A 19,005-nucleotide genomic window follows, 5' to 3' on the forward strand; every position below is an offset into this window, starting at 1 on the left:
GACGCCTTGATTTTGGCCCAGTAATACTGCTTTGGGCCCCTCTAGTTCCCAGAACTGTAAGAGAATAAATGTGTGTGGTTTTTAGCCATCAAGGTGTGGCAGTTTTCTGCAGTGGCCATGAGAAACTAATACAGACATAGAAAATTATTTTATGACTTTTTCTCTTACATGCAGTTGTTTAGTCAGCATTTGAGCTTTTTTTTTTTTTTTTTTTTTTTTTTTTTTTTGAGACGGAGTCTCGCTCTGTCACCCAGGCTGGAGTGCAGTGGCCAGATCTCAGCTCACTGCAAGCTCCGCCTCCCGGGTTCACGCCATTCTCCTGCCTCAGCCTCCCAGGTAGCTGGGACTACAGGCGCCGCCACCTCGCCCGGCTAGTTTTTTGTAGGTTTTAGTAGAGACGGGGTTTCACCGTGTTAGCCAGGATGGTCTCGATCTCCTGACCTCGCGATCCGCCCGTCTCGGCCTCCCAAAGTACTGGGATTACAGGCTTGAGCCACCGCGACCGGCCAGCATTTGATCTTATTAGAGCTAGATAGAACCAGGGTTTTCTAATCTACAAACCATTGATTTTCATCTTCATTTAAATGTGTTTACTTATTCCTCCTCTATAAGGTAGGACAATTTTGCAAAAGATGTATAAGAATGTGTTGTCTCCTTTCAGGTTCAGCCTAAAAATCTTGATATAACGAAAGTTAGAGAAAACAATCTGTCTGAACCAGAGAGTTCAGAATATGAATTCATACAAACTAATGAAGGAATACAAAACTTGGCCTCACAGGGAGAAAGCAGAGTGTCTTATGCAAATCTTTGTTGTCAGCCGCATTCCTACATGCAGAATGCAAAAGCCACGGTGTTTCCATTTGTTGAGGATTTGGAAATAGCTTGAGATAATCTTAATTTAAAAGGACTGGCAAATTCTTTCAGCTTTGCAGAATTTATTCCACATATGTCAAAGACACACTTCTTGTACTGCAAATTAAACCAGTAGTGTGTGACCTTAGTTGAAAAGGTAAATATTACAATTTACATTCTATTCTCTCATACTCATTCTTTTGGCACATGTTAATAAATTGCAAAACTGTATTGCTGATCCTGAAAAATCTAATGATAAATTCTAGAAATTATCAGTGATTAAAATATAGGCCTCGTTTGTTGTTGTTGTTGTTGTTGTTGTTGTTGAGATGGAATCTTGGTTTGTCGCCCAGGCTGGTGTGCAGTGGCACGATCTCGGCTCACTGCAACCTCCGCCTCCTGGGAGATTGCAATTCTTCTGTCTCAGCCTCCCAAGTAGCTGGGATTATAGGTGCCTGCCACCACGCCCAGCTAATTTTTTGTATTTTTAGTAGAAATGGGGGTTGGCCAGGCTGGTCTTGAACTTCTGACCTCAAGTGATCTGCCCACCTCAGCCTCTCAAAGTACTGGGATTACAGGCATGAGCCACCGTGCCTGGCCAGAGGTCTGGTTTTGTACACTAAGAAAATGTCAAATTACTAATTTTCATGCTTAGTGCTAAATTTACATTTATCTTAAATATAAACATGTAATAGGGAACCAGTAATTTTTTATTTTCCTTAAAAATGATCCTGGTAAATAAGATAATTGATTCGTAAGATCATGGTTTGTTGATGCCATTGCAACATAATCTTATATTGAGAACATCATCTGTTACAATGCACGTAGTTGTGGCCATGTGCTTAGAATAGACTTAGTTATTAAAGTACATTGTGATATGATAGAATATGATTTCTCCAGATGTTTACAAAGCTCTTACAAGGAATTATTTTAGTCTGTTTCTAAATTATTTTAGTGTGTTCATCTGGATTGAAATGTTATGTGCTTAAAGGATTGAGTTACTGTGATGACTTGGAATATTTAAGTATCTTTGAATTGTGCGGGTATGTTAAATGCCTGTTTGGGAAAGAAAAATAGTATAAGTGAACAGAGATTAAAATTTGTGAATTATCCGATTGCCCTAGAGATGTCTCTATCTGAGTTAAAAATAAGAGATTGGCTGGGTGTGGTGACTGATGCCTGTAATCCCAGCACTTTGGGAGGCCAAGACAGGTGGATTGCTTGAACCCAGGAGTTCAAGACCAACCTGGACAACATGGAGAAACCTCATCTCTACCAGAAAAAAAAGAAAAAAATAAAAATAAAGAAAAGAAAAGAAAGAGAAAGAGAAAGAGAAAGAAAACATTAGCCAGGCATAGTGGAATGTCCCTATAGTCCCAGCTACTCCAGCGGCTGAGCTGGGAGGATCGCTTGAGCCCAGGAGGGTGAGGCTGCACTGAGCCAAGATAATTCCATTGAACTCTAGCCCGGGAGACAGAGTGAGACCCTGTCTCAAAAAAATAAAATAAAATAAGGGATCGAATAGTCTTGTTTTAAAATAGGCTAGGTGAGAAATGATTGTTTTTTTGTTTTAATCATATTGTTTAAAAGAATACTTCCCAGTAGAGTTTTATGGGGAAACCATACCAAAATAAGGAACATGCTGGGAGCAAATTAAGTGGTAAAGAGAATCTGAACATTAAGAAGAAAAACCAGGCAACACCAGCTCCAGGGCAAAAGGAGAGTTGAGAAAGTTAGGAGGGGCTGTCACTGCCAATCTAGCGTCCAGAGAGGTTTGATGAAGAAAATTTGACTTTAGGGAGTTGTGAATTGAAGGTCAGAAGTGAGTTATGCGTAGAAAAGGATTTTACATCAAAAAAACAGTGGAGTGGTATCTGAGGTCTGCTGCCCTCTAAAAAAGAGTGTTGGTTACCGCATCTCGTTTAGGCCACCCAAATTCCCAATAGACTGGTGACCACTGATCTCAGATAGAGGTGCTTTGCTTTCTTTCCATTCCTAAATTGTAACACAAATATGGCTAGGCACCCATTTTGCTCTTGCCCAGAACTGGGTCTTTTCACTCAGCTGTGCCGAATGAGCAGAAGCTTTTATTATTTCTGAGGCATGTTGCCTAGAAGACTAATCTTTATGCTTGCAAATCTGAAGGAATTATTATCTCGCAAAAAACTAATAAGAAAAACAGAGTAAGGTCTGTCATTTCACCTGATTCTTGTAACTTCAGCTTGAAGTTTCTAATTTCAAGAAAATTAGAAATCACTCTTCAGCTAAGATTTGGGGAAAACCGTTAATAGTCACATGTGATGTTATTAACAATTTATTGGATAGCTTTATGGATCCTGTTTCTGAAATTATACTTGGTTTTACAGATTTTAGCCTTTGGTTTGACTCTTCTTTTGCCCCATTTCTCTTGGCTGCTCCAGCTCCACTGCTGAGTTCACTACAGGTCAAAGAAGTGTTCAATATTTTTAATGCAGAAAATGCGGTGAGGATGGGATTTTGTAATTGAAGTTTTTAATCTCTATATCTGAGCATTTTGGTTCATGCCGTGATCCCAAGTAGCTGAGGTGAGCCAGGCTTCAGTATCTTAACCTACTAAGTATGTGTAAACTTGATAGAGAACACAATTTTCCTTTAAATATCTTAGCTCTCTAGTCTCCCAAATTGTGAAAACATATTGGGGGCAGATTGTGAAAGAAATATGTTCATAAAATATAAATTCAGTGCTATCCATGGAAAGAGCAAACTCAGAGTGAGGCAGATGGAAGAGGAATAACTCGGATCATCCAGGTGGGTTAGGTGTTCCAGGAAATACTGAGGACCCCCAGCCAGCTGTGTGCTCTGGCAATACTGGAGGACAGTGCCTCAGTGATCTCTTCAAAATCAATGAAGATTTTTCCTTTACTCCGTAAGCTAGGGGTCATTGACAGTAGTTGGAGTCATTTGGAGTGAGGTGCATAGAAACTGGCTTTTAGGAATTCAAAACTCTACATGGAATATGTGAACCACTTGGATTCAGTGCATTTGAAAATAATCGAAAAAGTAAATACACTAAAAGTCAAAGAAAAATGAAGTCACTTGCTTAAAGGTTGCTGAGTATTAGATTTTAAGAGAGGAAATGTAGGGGACCAAAAGTTTTCATGGCAAAAAGACAAAACAAGCACCATTCTGTCCCCCCACCTTCCAGCCCCGCTACCGACACACACAGTGTTTTATAAAGTGGTCGCAGGAGAATCTGAAACAGCCATAAAGAAGAAAGGAGGATGAGAGATCCAACTGTGCCACTAACAGGCACTTAATTTCTTCTGAGAACTAATTTATACCAACTACTCTGGCTTTTGAAATAGCAGGCAGGGCCGGGCGCGGTGGCTCAAGCCTGTAATCCCAGCACTTTGGGAGGCCGAGACGGGTGGATCACGAGGTCAGGAGATCGAGACCATCCTGGCCTACACGGTGAAACCCCGTCTCTATTAAAAAATACAAAAAACTAGCCGGGCGAGATGGCGGGCGCCTGTAGTCCCAGCTACTCAGGAGGCTGAGGCAGGAGAATGGCGTAAACCCGGGAGGCGGAGCTTGCAGTGAGCCGAGATCGCGCCACTGCACTTCAGCCTGGGCGACAGAGCGAGACTCCGTCTCCAAAAAAAAAAAAAAAAAAAGAAATAGCAGGCAAAAGCCAATTTGCATTTACATTGTAGAACTCTGTTTTCCAAACAGTGGCGTACAGAATGTCGGTGGTCCAATCTCTAATGTAAGCGAGGGATTTGGGGATTAAATATTTTCTGAATTCTTACTCTTTGCTAGAGAGTCAAGACAGGTGCTGGTATGTACCCTCCAAGAGGAAATAAATGGAAAACACACAAAGGAAACAAACCTTTATAAGCTTTCTTCAACATGATCTCATATAATCCTTAGAATATATATGAAAGAATATTACTACTCCATTTTATAGGCAAAGAAACTGATATTCAAGTTATGTAACTTCCCCAAGTCTATACATTAGTGAATGGTGACTTCAGAAAGCCTTGCTCCTTCTAAAACTCCAGCCTACCTCTATTAGACTGTGATTTAGAGTTCAAATGAGAAATACAGCCAACAAGTGCATAGAAATTCCGAAGACCCTTGGGGGATTGAGGGCTGGAAAAGGCTTTGTGGAAGAGATGAAACTTTCTTATTAAAAGGGTCCAATTTAGACAAGGGGAAGATGTTGAGTATAAAAAGGTTGATCATCTAGAATTGGACAACTTACAGCCCATTGAAGTATTTTGGATGTAAGCGTTTGTTAGATACTTTGAGAATTAGAAACTGTGAAATGTAGTTATTAGATAATTTTAGAAAACCAAGAATCATTTAAAAATAAGGCTCCCATCTTTTCATTCACTCAAGGCCAAAAAACATTTTAGGATTAAAAACCAATCTCAAACTCTAAAATATTTATTAATAATTTAGACTTTATACTAAATTATCTTGGAAAAGCTAGAGCTCAACTAAAATATTTTTTTAAATCTGGTTCATCTGTTTAATATTAAGGCAGTCTCTAATTTAGTAAATAAACACCTCTGAAAATTGCAGTGCAACCTCTATTAATGTGATTTAAACCATGTTGTATGTTCTCCTGAGATATGCCAGATTAATGAATTATCGAAGCCTTGGTGGAAAATGACCTGCTCAAAATGAAAATGAAATTCATAACTGAAAGCATCCCAAGAAACAGCTAGTCTTAACCCTTCATTTTGTAAATAAGATCAGTGGGAATAGGTTAAAAAGTAGACCATCTTTACTATTTTAGATCACATCACATTCTTATAATTTGAGCACTAGTAAAGGTTTTATTTGTTTTCTATTTCTTTCTCTAATATTCAAATGTGATTTTGTTTCTGCTTGTGCTTAGAATGGCGTGTTTGGGTTACTGGCCCAGATCTGGCATTCTGAGTTTGTGCCAACAAAAATGTCAAGTGCATTTGCCTTTTAATTACATACAGTGCCTGGATTTTAATATTTTAGATTTTTCCCTGAAGAAGAGACTTTTCTGGTCCTGTAGTTGGTGGAAGGGAAAAAATATCACTGACATTATCATGAAGCTTTTTTTTCCTAACATCTCCATATATCCACATTTATCATTTCAGAACAATTTCACTTTGGGTCAGGTTTAGTTGTTCCGTAGCCTACTCTCCTATAAACACTATGTTTAGATATATAATTCCACACTGTTTGAACTTCTTTCTCTTAATTCCCATTAATGTTCAGCTCAGCTTGTTTTACTCTTAATAGGCCATTACTACTTGGATGTCACACATGTAATAATCAGTATGTAGAAGGTGTAGTTTCTTGTGATTTACACTCCTTTCCTTCCTTTACGTTTGGCATAAATGTGAACCAGCTCATTATTTTCTAGGGTATTTCTTTTTTTACTTCCCCAAATAAAATTTTAATTTCATCCTATTGTTATTCTCTGATTTTTGTTATTTCACGTGGGCAAAAAATGCTCATTTGTCAATTAAACAACTCCATAATCACTCAACTCCTTTTAGCACCTACTACATAGACAAGGCACTTAAAGCATTTTTGCTTTTGAGATGATACAGTTCCTTAACTTAGTAAAAAAAAAACCACCACCACCTACCTCCATGTCTTCTTCAGAAAGGTCTTCTCTCAGCTCCAAATCTAACACAGTCACCAAGGCACTCTACCTTGTCCGTCTGTTTTAATTCTCAGTATAGAACTCCTCACTATCAGGTGATCCTTGTTTACTTGTCTGTCATTTACTAGACAGCACAGACATGTAAACTGCACGAGAGTGGAAATATTCTCTATTTTGTTCAGCGATGATTCATTAAACCCTAGAAGTGTGCCAGGCACATGTCAGGGACACCAAATAATTTATTTAATTAACGAAAGGAAGGAACCAAAAAAAAAAAAATGTTTTCTTTGTGGATTTAAGATGGGGCATGGAACATTTATTTTTTTTTTTTCTTTTTGCTTCTAAGGCTTCCTCTCAGAACCCTCCCAGATTCCGTTCATTCGTCTATCCATTTAAGTCTGCTTTTATTTCTCCCCAAAAGGATTTGATGTGACTGACTGCCAATTTATGTGTATTTATATCTCCCCAACTTTTCCTTTCTTTTTCTTAGGTAGTAGTTGAGTCTGACACCTCTATTGTATCTCCCACTTCACCCCCGTGTTTTGAACAGGCAGTGTTAAAAATTACTCCTAATATAGGTGGCTAATCACATTTCTCCCGAGTGAAAGTGCCAGATGGGGGTCAGGAAGCATGGGCTGTATTTTTAATTGTGTCAGAAGTTAATACTAGAATTATGAAAAAACCACTTCCCTCTCCTGAGTTTGTCTGTCTTTATTTGAAAACCACAGTTGGACTTTTTTGTTGAATGATTCTAAGAAATGTTTTAGGATGTCAACAAATCAGATAGAAATTCATCCCCCTATGGAGGAGCCTTATCTGTGCCTCTTCTGTAATACTAGTAGCCATGGTATGTATTGCAGTATTCTGCTAATAAGTACAGTCATTTGAGTAATTTCCATGTTCTTCTAGTTTATACAGTCTCTAAAGTAAGAACACTTGTTCATCTTTCTGGTTTTCTAGCCTAGTACAGTGTTTTGTACCCATCAGATACTCAACAAATACCTACTAAATGATAAATAATAACAGATTCTTGTCTCTGTATTTTTAGAAAGTACACTTCCCTCCATCTAATGCTGCTTCTGTGATGCTATAATATTTATGGTGCTGAAATCCAGATTTAGAAAGAGAACTTTATCCGAATCTGTTTATACATTCCCTAATACTTACTGAGGCTTTATAGAGTACTAGATATTGTCCTTAGCACTTTACATGTTTCAGTACATTTAATCTTTGAGTCAATCTAGAAAGTAGACTCAATCTCCATTTTACCAATAAGAAAAGTGAGGAGCAGTGGTTAACTTACCTAAGGTCAACTTGTGACAAAGCTGGAATTCAAACTCTGATTGATGGTTTGGTTTTATCAAAAAAAAATTTAAGGCCACCTGACGAGAATGTTCACTGTTAGTGTTTTTCCAGAGGTGGTTAAAGCTCTTTACCAGTTGATGCTATGAAGAGCAGAATTTTTCTCTTAAAGAATGCTGTAGATTTTATAAATTAGTTCAGTTAACCCTAGCATTAATGTATTTGTTTCAAAAAAAATTTTAAACTTTAACCAGTATATTATAGTTGATAGACGCTCTTATATAAGTAACATACCTTGACAAATTATGAGCATTTTTCATATTTTACCTACTCCTTGGACAAATATATATTAAAAGTTAATAATAGATTGGTAATTATGTAAAAATCATTAGCCATAAAGACATGAATGAGATTATATCTTTGCCCTCGATTCGCTCCAGACCTAGTGTGAGTTGTAGACTTGCTGAGAAATACTTGCAATACAATTTTTATTTGGGTTACAGGAAAATAATTAACTGGTGTTTAGAGGTGAGAGGGTAGCTAAGGGAAAGGTGTTAGGAAAACTAAAGAACATAAAAGCCCATGATCCGTCTTCCCATTTTGGAAGTCTGGCAAATTAAGTTCTCAGAGGACCTCTGCAGAACAGTCCTACCCTGGATAGGACACATCTTTGGATACATTACTGGACTTACAGTGGCTGGTAGAGATATGTCAGGACCCACTATTCTGCTCTCTCTCTATATATATATACACACACACATATATATGTATATAAAAAATATATAAATATATAATATATATTATATATATGCGCCATCCCCATTTAAATTATATCTTACCACTTTGTATTCTCAGCCTTCTTGATTTTTGTCACTTGAGCAGTAGTATATATATATATATATATGTAGAGAGAGAGAGAGAGAGAGAGAGAGAGAGAGAGAAAGAGAGAGAAGGAAAGAGAGAGAGCTGAAAACAGTGAGCAACAGGCAGAAAGAGAGGTTGGTAATCCCTGAAGGGGGATGCTAAAACTATATTGCCCTTGAGACTTTTATCTTCAGACTGGTAGTAAGAGTGTTGCCTAGCCTGGGACTCCCATATGGAGCTGGCAGAGTTGGTCTGAGGTATGGGACACCTCATGGCTACTGGTAGGAGATGTAAATTATCTTTGAGATGAAAGCATGATCAATTTAGGCCTGCAGGGTTCCCACAGACTAACATAAAGCAATTAACTCACAATCAAAGGTCATCAAGCATTATTGAAAGTAACTCACTGTGAGAGTTAGCAGAAACAACAGATGTAAATCCTCAAAAAAACTACAGGTATGGAGATTGTCAAATACAAATCCTTGTACAAAACCTCTAAAGAAATAAAGTGCAAATCATAAAGATTAACATGGTGCTATCAGAAATAACTAAACAAAGAACCGTTTAACAAGAACCAAATGGAACTTGTAGAAAGGTAAAGCATAATTGTTCAAATTTAAAAATAACCCTTTGGATAGACTTAATAGCAGATTTGGCAAAATGAAGAGATAATTTATTAGCTAGAGTTTAAATCTGAAGAAGTTACCCAGAACAAAACAGAAAAAAGGGCTAAGATGCTCAAGAAGAAGAGAACTATGCCTGGGGATATCTCCATCATATATACAATATATTACAGAACTATAGTAATTGAAATCATGTACTATCAGCACAGAATAGTTTATTTCCTCCAAGAATATGATGGAAAATCCAGAAAGTGACTCATGTACTTATGTAATTTTGATATAGGACAGAAGTGGCTGTGTAGATCATTGGATCAATTCAAAAGTTATGCACAGGTAACTGGGTATGTATGTGGGGAGGGAGGAGGACCTGAAACAGCTTTCTACTATACATCTTGGACTCTCTTAAAACTTTCAAATAAAAAAGAGAAATTTTTAAAAACTCAGGTTTGAAGGGGACTTCTTAAAGAATAGACCCTAACCATAAAAAAGATTGATATATTTGACTTCATTAAAATTAATAGCTGTTATTCATGCCATAAGTAAAGTGGGAAGAAAAGCAACTGATGGCTTTCAGGACACCTTACCCCAAAATATGGCACCTTAGCATACTGAATATGTTAACCTGAAAACAATTTGAGAAAGTGACAGAAACAGGAAGATCTCTCTGACCTTCCCTCGAAGCAGATCATAAGACCCTCATATGAGAAGTGTCCTCCTTATAACTAGGGGGGAAAAAAAGCACCCTTCTTTCCAAAGATAAGGGACACAGAGAAGAATCTGAACAAACAGGCCTTGCTAAGTTTTCTGCGGTTTACTGTACTAACTCATACTCTTTACCCTGTCATCGTCCTTTATAACGTCACCCTTCATGAAACCTACTATAAAAACACTCGGGTTTAACTGTTGCATTAGTTCTTCATTTCCTTATGAAGTCTACCATGTCTTGTAAAACTTATATTAATAAATTTGTATTTTTCTCTTCTTAATCTGTCTTTTGTAATAGAGGTCCTAGCCATGAACTTTTAACATCTTAAAGGGAAAGGATGGTTTTCATCCCTTATGCAGTCTGATAGGAGAAGATATTTGTAATACAAATTTCAGTCAAAGCTATATACTGAACATTTCAGAGAAAAAAACAGGTAGAGATGTTTCAAGTATCTCAAAAAGTCATTTAATAGTAATCAAATATGTATTACATATCATTTTCTACTGCTCAAGTAGAAAATCAAGAAGGCTGAGAATACAAAGTGGTAAGATATAATTTAATATAATTTAAATGGGGTTGGCATACACTACTGTGGTAAGATATCATTTAAATGGGGTTGGCATACAATGCTGGTGGGTATATAAATTGGTAACAGTTTGGTGTATTATCTTGTAAAGTTTAATATTTACAATCTTTGTTTCATCAAAATGAGCTGGATACAACCCAAGGACCATAGTTTGCCAAGTCCTAAAATAGAGTAAATAGTATTTGAGAAATGGTGGAAGGATTTTTATGATAAGAGTATATGAATGGAAGTGTCTCAGAGGACGAGGTTGAAAATGCTGATTGGAGCCTGCTTGTGAAAGGCCTTATGTGTCAGAACTTTTGCCTTTTCCTCTTGAATGTAAAACAATGTAGTCATTTCTTCACATTTACATTTTAGAAAACTCATCCAACTAGCAATATATAGGACAAATCTGAGGTAGCCAACATGGGAAGCAGGAGGACTAGTGAAAAAACAAGACTGGGTCCTGAAGGCAGTCGAAGGTGGGGTGGAGAATTCAGAACCAGTTTCAGAGAGAACTAAGGAGATAGAATCAACTGTGTTTAAGAAGTAAGACAGTACACTAACGCTCTATTTTACCTAATTGAATGAATTTAATGGGAGACTTGATGAAAAATTAATATGCACATTAAAATATTTATTCTTCATTACTATGAAACAAAATAATATTTTACATGTTTTTTTTACCATTATATACATTCCTAAAACATACTTACTTTATTGCTTTCTTAAAACATATTTCTGTCACTTCAGAATTTTATATAGCATTTTGAGCTGTGTTTTTAAAACCAAAACTAATTTAGAGACTCTTAAGACTAGAAGATGCCTTAAGCAGTGTAAAATTAATTTCCAATATCTGCATTATTAATCTGTAATTTTATTTCTTAGTTGTTTAAAGTCTTCATAGACTTTTGCACTATTTTCCACATTGGAAATATTTGGGTTGCATCCATATCATTATTAAAGGAGAATAAATTATTTTCCAACTACTGTTAAAGCACATGGCATTTAGCTGCTCTCTTTTCTCACCAATAAAATCTCTGGTGGACCCTGTTTTAGTCCGTGATCTGATACTGGGCAAGTTTCATAAGATCACATGCGATGAAGAAGCCACATTACTTAAAAGGATCATTGAGTTAAATAATACACACTTCAAGACATCCATAAGGTTTAGGCTTCCACTGTGGCAGCCTGTGTGATAAGTAACACGTGCTTTACACAACCTGTCATTGTATATTTATATAATAGGGAGCTAAGATATTTTTAAAAGCTGTTTGTCGATAATTTCATTTTTCCTATTCATAGTTTTTCATTTCTATATAATGGACCCAAAGAACTGACATCTAGGTTATCTCTACCTAGAGCAGCAGCATCTACTCCTATTTCTACTATCCCATGTGTTTTAGTTTATGGAAACCTTTCACACCATTATGTTACTTGATATTCCTAAAAGCTACACAAGATGGGTAATGTTATTAATTTTATTTTATAGATGAAGGCATTCACTCTAAAAGATTCTCACTTGCTCATTGTCACACAACAGATAAGAGAATGAGATAAGAATCAAAACAGGGTCTTGCTGATCCAATCCCTTGTGCTTTTGGTGACACTGGACTTTTCTTGCACAGTGGCTTGGCGATAGGTGGTGACAGATGGTGGAAACGGTTAGCTCTATAAAGGAATGTAACAAAGGGGCTTGAAATTTCCAGAGACGACTCAAAAATGTTTGTGTCAAGTTCACCTTATGTTAATATCCACAACAGTAAGAGATTTGTCTGATCAGAGACATCCTTGTGTTTTTTAAGGAGGTAACTGATTTTCTATATGCCAATATAACCTACCTTAGGCAGGCATAGTGACATTCTTTCATTTATACAGCTAATATTTTCTGTTGTATTGCTCCTTTTTAGGTCCTACTAGAAATTCAATGGTGAGCAAAATAAATATGGTTTCTGCTTTCATGGGCTTTACCTTAACAGCAATGGGAAGCTATTGGAGGGCTCTAATCAGTGCAGTGATATGATACAGTTGAAATCCTAGAAAATACTTGTGCTACAATGTGGGTTTTTTTTTTTTTGAGACGGAGTCTTGCTCTGTCGCCCAGGCTGGAGTGCACTGGCCGGATCTCAGCTCACTGCAAGCTCTGCCTCCCGGGTTCACGCTATTCTCCTGCCTCAGCCTCCGGAGTAGCTGGGACTACAGGCGCCCGCCACCACGCCCGGCTAGTTTTTTTGTATTTTTTAGTAGAGACGGGGTTTCACCGTGTAGGCCAGGATGGTCTCGATCTCCTGACCTCGAGATCCGCCCGTCTCGGCCTCCCAAAGTGCTGGGATTACAGGCTTGAGCCACCGCGCCCGGCCACAATGTGGGTTTTGAGGTGGAATAGGCAGACAGTATATTCAGAGATTAAACATAGGTGGCTGCTGTGTGATCTGGCTGAGAGATGATACTGATCTGAGTGAAGGTAGTAGCAGTGGGAATGGGAAAAGTGAAGACAAAGAATATTTAGGAAGTAGTAATTTTGTAACTCATTGTGTGAGAAAGTGACTGTGCATTCCAGTTTGCCCAAGATAATTCCAGTTTTTGTTTTCCTTCAAAAACATCCCAATTTGAATGATAAATGTTAATCCTAGAGATAAGCAAAGTGGAGGATTCAAGAATGATGCATACATTTCTGGCTTGAAGAACTGTATGAATAGTTTTGCCATTTACTGAAAGGGGATACACTTGAAAAAGAACTGGCATGAGATAAAATTATGAGTTCAGGTTGGACATGGTGTGCTTAAGGTGACTGTCATACATTGACCTGAAGACATATTAATCACATGACTCCTTGGGTCAGGAATTTGGGTTGCAACTTTTATTCAGAGATACATCGATTAGAGAGTGATCAGGTATCAGGACAGTAACTAAAGAGATAAAAATGGATAAGATCACCAAGCCAAAAAGTATGGAACACAGTGTCAAGAGGCATAGGTCCCTGAGGAACTCAAAGGGGCACCTATTTTTAAGGGATGAGCAAATAAAAATCTGGAAAGGAGAGACCAGAGTCCAAGAAAACTAGGAGGTACCCAAGTTCGTGGAAGTCCCAGAAAAAGGGTATTGCAAGAAAGAGGGAGTAGACAGGAATGTCACATGCTATTAAGAGGTCACATAAAATAAGAATAGAAAAGTACACATTGAATCCAGAAACTAGCAAGTCATTAGAAACATTGGTTATGGTGGTTTGGCATGGATGGGGACATAGCCTGCTGGTAGGATTTTAAAGAATGATTGGGACATGAGTGGGAACAGTTTCTCAGATCTATAACTTAGAAAGGAAGAAAGTGCTAATGAAATATCAGGAGTATTTGCAGAATTTGAGTGACAATAATATATCCAAAGACACAATAAGATTACTTAATACATTGTACTTAGAGGCTTCTATCTCTAATGTCCATTATGAAAGTAGAAGAATGAATTTGTCTAATCACAGCTATTAAAATAGTTGTAATTTGTAAGGTAAATTTGTGTGACTTTAAAGCTATTTCATTTTTAAGTACTGGGGGAAAAGACACAATTGATGACATCACTTTGGCTATTTTTGCCCCCCCAAAATGCATCCTAGAAATTTGCTCAATGAAAATAAAATTGTGCCTTAGTTTTTTTTCTCACTATACAAAGAATTATGCTGCTCTTCGCTTCTGAACACTGGGGATTCCTTATATGTTCTTTGACAGATAAAAAAAGGTAAAGATTTATGGTGAAGGAAAGCTTTTCTGAAAACGGTGCTCCACATTGTCTTTGTGTATGTGCATAAGTTATAAACAGAAATCAGGGGCCCCACCACTATTAATAGCTTTTTGCTCTCTTTGAAGAAAATGGAAAATGCTCACTTAGGGGCTACTGGTTGTATTTCCTTTAATGAATCTTCTAAGCTTGAATGATTTTAAATAGGATATTTATGTTCCCCGATTATAGCAGGTCAAGAACTTTAAAAGATACATGTGATTAAAATATCCAAACTAATAAATCTATACAGACATATTTAGTGAAAACTACTGTTCATGGTAGTAATAGTAATGATAATAATAAATGTCACCGCTAAAGACTTTGAGGAGAATTCACAATTAAGGAAAACAACCACCAAATCACGTGTACTTGGAGAATTTGATTAGACTTCTATACTTCAGTTTAATAATTATGTTGAAGATTAGTGAACAACTCTTGGCACAAGAATTGTCATCATGACAGACAGGCAGCCTTACCCAACTCAAACAAATAACTTAATGGGCTTTTTTTCCTTCATTAACCACATGGTGAATGTGAATTGAAGTCCAGTCTTTAACAAAGACATATAGACTATGACTTTAAAGTAATATCTCTGATTTGCTCAATAGATTATGAAAGTCTTAATGCTTTGTACTCTTGGTACACTTGCAAGCGTTTTAGTATCTATCTATGTTAAAAAAGTTACTTTCAGATTTGGCTTTTTATTTCTGGAAATATGTTTACATGAATTCATTAACCTATCTGTATTACTTGTAAAACCTTAAAAATTTCTTCATCCCCTAACTTTGAAATTGTTTGACCCATCACCCTCATGTCAGCTTTGTTATTTTATTACTAAATCTAGGTAGTAGTATTAAAGCTGCTGTTCTTACTTCATGATGATAGTTTTACATAATTATATATATTATGTTTGTACCCATATACATTATCTGCTTCTGGTGGGGAAGAAGCATCTCTGAAGATTTTTGTAAAATGTAGCATATGCCACTCATAGTATAATATATTTAGAAAATTATACCATAATAGCATGTATTTTAACTGTTATGAAAAATGCTGACCTCATTAAGCAAGAACTGCTCTTCCAGAGAATTTTCAGAAACATTTGATTCTATAACTCAGATATGTCAGAAAATCACTAAGGGATCATTATCATTAGCCCCTGAAAGCCAAGTGTCTCACAGAACCTGAAGAAAGTAGTCTTTGATTGGTGAATAATGATGATTTGTTGCATGGACTAAGGCTTTTTTTCTAGGGATTTCTACATTAAACATTCTGTTTCTCTTCCTATTTGAAGTAGTATCTCTGCCAAACCAATGTAATTTAAGAGTTACAAGCAATGACTATGTTCCTTTTAGGTTTTTTAATTCAACTTTGTAATATATTCCACCTGTTTTCAATAGCTACATCTATAGAGATATAGATATATGTATTTATTTCTAAAGTTGCCCTGGAAAGGAAAAGATTTCTAACATATTTACTACATGTTTTGGTAAACTGAACCATAAAATAATTTGAAAGCCTTGAGGTACCTCTGTTCATAATTATGAGGTTAGAAATTCCCTACAGCCAGAATATATGGAAAGTGTCAAGTCAGAAAGGGAATCTTCCTTAGTTTCCCAAAATATACCAGCCAAAGGCTTGCTTTTTCAGCTTGAGAATAATAGTTACCAAATCTAGTCTATGGAGAAGTTTTTATGCAATTGAAATAAGATAAATTAAGACAGTTATAGTGAATTGTTTTACAAAGTTAACGGTTCTGATGCTTTTATTTGAACTATGTCTTTCTCACCGGTTTAGCTTTAAATTACCATTTTATATAACAATATTTACATTAGATGTATTTTTTCTGTTAGATTTCTTACTTTGAGAAATTAATAGTTAATCTCAACAGTCTCCTTTTGGCAGAATCTGTGGCTGGTGGGAAAACTGTTTTCTGAATAATTTAAGAAATAAAACAGAAATTAAAAAAAAAGAAGAAGAAAGGATCAGAATGTAGACAAATGATTGATTTTTAAGAGCTAGTTAACAAATTGTCGGCCGGGCGCGGTGGCTCAAGCCTGTAATCCCAGCACTTTGGGAGGCCGAGACGGGCGGATCGCGAGGTCAGGAGATCGAGACCATCCTGGCTAACACGGTGAAACCCCGTCTCTACTAAAAATACAAAAACTAGCCGGGCGAGATGGCAGGCGCCTGTAGTCCCAGCTACTCGGGAGGCTGAGGCTGGAGAATGGCGTAAACCGGGAGGGGGAGCTTGCAGTGAGCTGAGATCCGGCCACTGCACTCCAGTCCGGGCAACAGAGCGAGACTCCGCCTCAAAAAAAAAAAAAAAAAAAACAAATTGTCCATTGGAAAGATACGAGGTTAGGTTTAGAGATTTCTTTGTGTGTCTGTTCATGTGGACACCATCTCTTGACTCCAAGTGCAAGGCGCTGTGCTGGGTGCTTCAAGGCAGTTTCCCAAATGTGTCTAATCCTGCGAATCACCTGGACTCTTGTTACACCAATTTTTAGCAGTAGGAGCCATGGATTTGGAAACATTGAGAAATTGTGCATTAAAAAACAGAAGATATATTAGATTTTTTCTTTGCTCTGGAGCAATTTATAAACTATCCTTATCTTTCTAAGCCTCAGTTCCTTTATCGATAAAGTGTAGGTAATAATACTTTCCTTGTCAATTTTCAAGGTAAATGAGGTAAAAGGAAAATGTCCGCAGAGAGTTACTGGGGCTTGTAAAGGAGTTAAAGTTTATAATTTTAATTGATTGTGTGTATGATGAGTAGTCAGATGGTTTTCAGGAAGAAAGGAAGTTAGGGCATACAAAGAAGTTTTTAAAAATAATCATCTTCTCCAAGTTGTTTCTCAAGTTTATTATCTGGGTTTTATTTAATAAAATAATGTGAAATATTCCTTGATGTGTTTGTTTTTCTTTGCCTATTCTCCTCTTGTGCCAACTCAACTATTCATCTCAAATTATATATATTAAATCATAAACTCATGCTTCTAGCAGTTATACTAGACATTTATTAAACTTAACCCTTCTGTCCCAAACAAGTGTCATTACTACTGCCTTAAAGCACCAAGCATACCACCTGGCATTTGAGTCAAGAAGCATTTGCTGAATTGACTGATAAACCTCTAAATCTGACCCCATTTCTTTCCAATATACTAGTTGCTAGAAAACTTTATGTTCTGACTTTCAAGGACACCTGGGGAAAACTAGTTCATCATTCTCTTTGATATTTATTTCGGAGGTTTGTTTTATTTTTTGTATTAACAAAACCTCTTGTCAGAAAGATTTCCTTACCTCGACCCTAAATCTCATATTGTATTTTAGCATGCTTCTGTATTTACATTGTGAAATTATTTTTATTAATATACAGTAAACAAGTTGTGTTTATTGGGGGTGATTACTGGGAATAATTTTTTTTCTGTGATTATTAGCTTCTTTCCGTAACTGATTTTTTTAAATTCATTTAGCAGCAGCAACAGAAGAACCAGAAGTGATCCCAGATCCCGCCAAGCAGACAGACAGAGTCGTGAAAATAGCAGGAATTAGTGCTGGAATTTTGGTGTTCATCCTCCTTCTCCTAGTTGTCATATTAATTGTAAAAAAGAGGTAAGGCCTAATATTGTCCGGTCCTCCTCACGTACCATTTATGTCACTGGTTTTAAAAACCTGTTTTTCTCAAGATCCTTTAAATTAGAACAAACAAGAAGAAGAAACTTTTAATTTTAACAATGTTGTCAGCACCTGAGTCTATTGGACATGCTCTCTAATAAATTCTTATTTGGTTATTCGCAATTTAATTTTGGATATAAAACATATGATTTTTGTTAAGTTGATCTAGAAATTAATATCTGAATTTAAATTTCTCAAATGCAAAGGTACTTGAGATAATTTGTCTTGTATTTGAAGTGTTATTATTAACAGTGGCAAAATATGGATTTATTGTGATACTTGGGCTGTGGTCTAGGAATTATTTTATGCTCTTTTAATGTATTTTTCTACATCTTGGCTACAAATAAGATATGAGAAGAATATAAATATTATTTAGTAAAATTGTACATTAAATATTCATTGACTAAAAATTTTAGCCTTTTAAAATAGAGAGTAAATTGTTTTAATTGAACACTAACTTTTTATACTATATCAACCATTATCACCATCTTCTGGAATTACTTGACGATATTAAGACCTGCTGGAATTTAAACTGAGCTTTGCTCTGGAGACCAAAGTATATTCCTGATGAAAAGCCTTTCAAAGTACACAGTTTTTGTAATTTCAGCTGTTTTACATTATATAAAATGTCATAAATCTGTAAGGCATTGTCTTGGAAACTAATATAGCACTCTAATCCTTCCCATTGTGTATTTGGAATAATGCTACAATTTGGAAAGACTTTAAAAAAAAATCTTTATAAGCAAAAGTACAGTCCTAAAATAGTGTGGTATATAGAAGTGGTTGTAATCAATGAATTCTATTGAAAAATATAATAAATGGTTTCTTATATTACATTAAATTATCTAGTTTACTATTATACTTATTTTATACTTGAAATAAAGCATTAACATTATAGATAAGACTCATACTACATGTTTTAATGATTCCATCAGAGTTTATTTTAATATATTGCCTCTTTACGATTATCCCCTGGAGATATATATGTTGGAGAAGACACATCTGCATT

At 36.2% G+C, this 19,005-nt stretch overlaps 1 protein-coding gene across 7 annotated transcripts in view; it reads left to right on the top strand.

Annotated features, from left to right (window-relative positions):
* PTPRK (protein tyrosine phosphatase receptor type K) overlaps positions 1 to 19,005 on the top strand; it is a 572,798-nt gene that overhangs the window by 509,260 nt on the left and 44,533 nt on the right. For 4 of the 7 annotated variants that reach the window (XM_033235515.1, XM_033235517.1, XM_033235518.1 and 1 more), the window contains exon 14: positions 17,795 to 17,933. In XM_033235515.1, coding sequence (XP_033091406.1) covers positions 17,795 to 17,933 — 139 coding nt within the window. The remainder of the gene's footprint in view (positions 1 to 17,794; positions 17,934 to 19,005) is intronic. The other 3 variants (XM_033235516.1, XM_033235519.1, XM_033235521.1) reach the window with 1 other exon arrangement.

The sequence above is a fragment of the Trachypithecus francoisi genome, unplaced genomic scaffold, assembly GCF_009764315.1.
Source record: "Trachypithecus francoisi isolate TF-2019V2 unplaced genomic scaffold, Tfra_2.0 Lachesis_group15, whole genome shotgun sequence".
Classification (NCBI taxonomy): Eukaryota; Metazoa; Chordata; class Mammalia; order Primates; family Cercopithecidae; genus Trachypithecus; species Trachypithecus francoisi.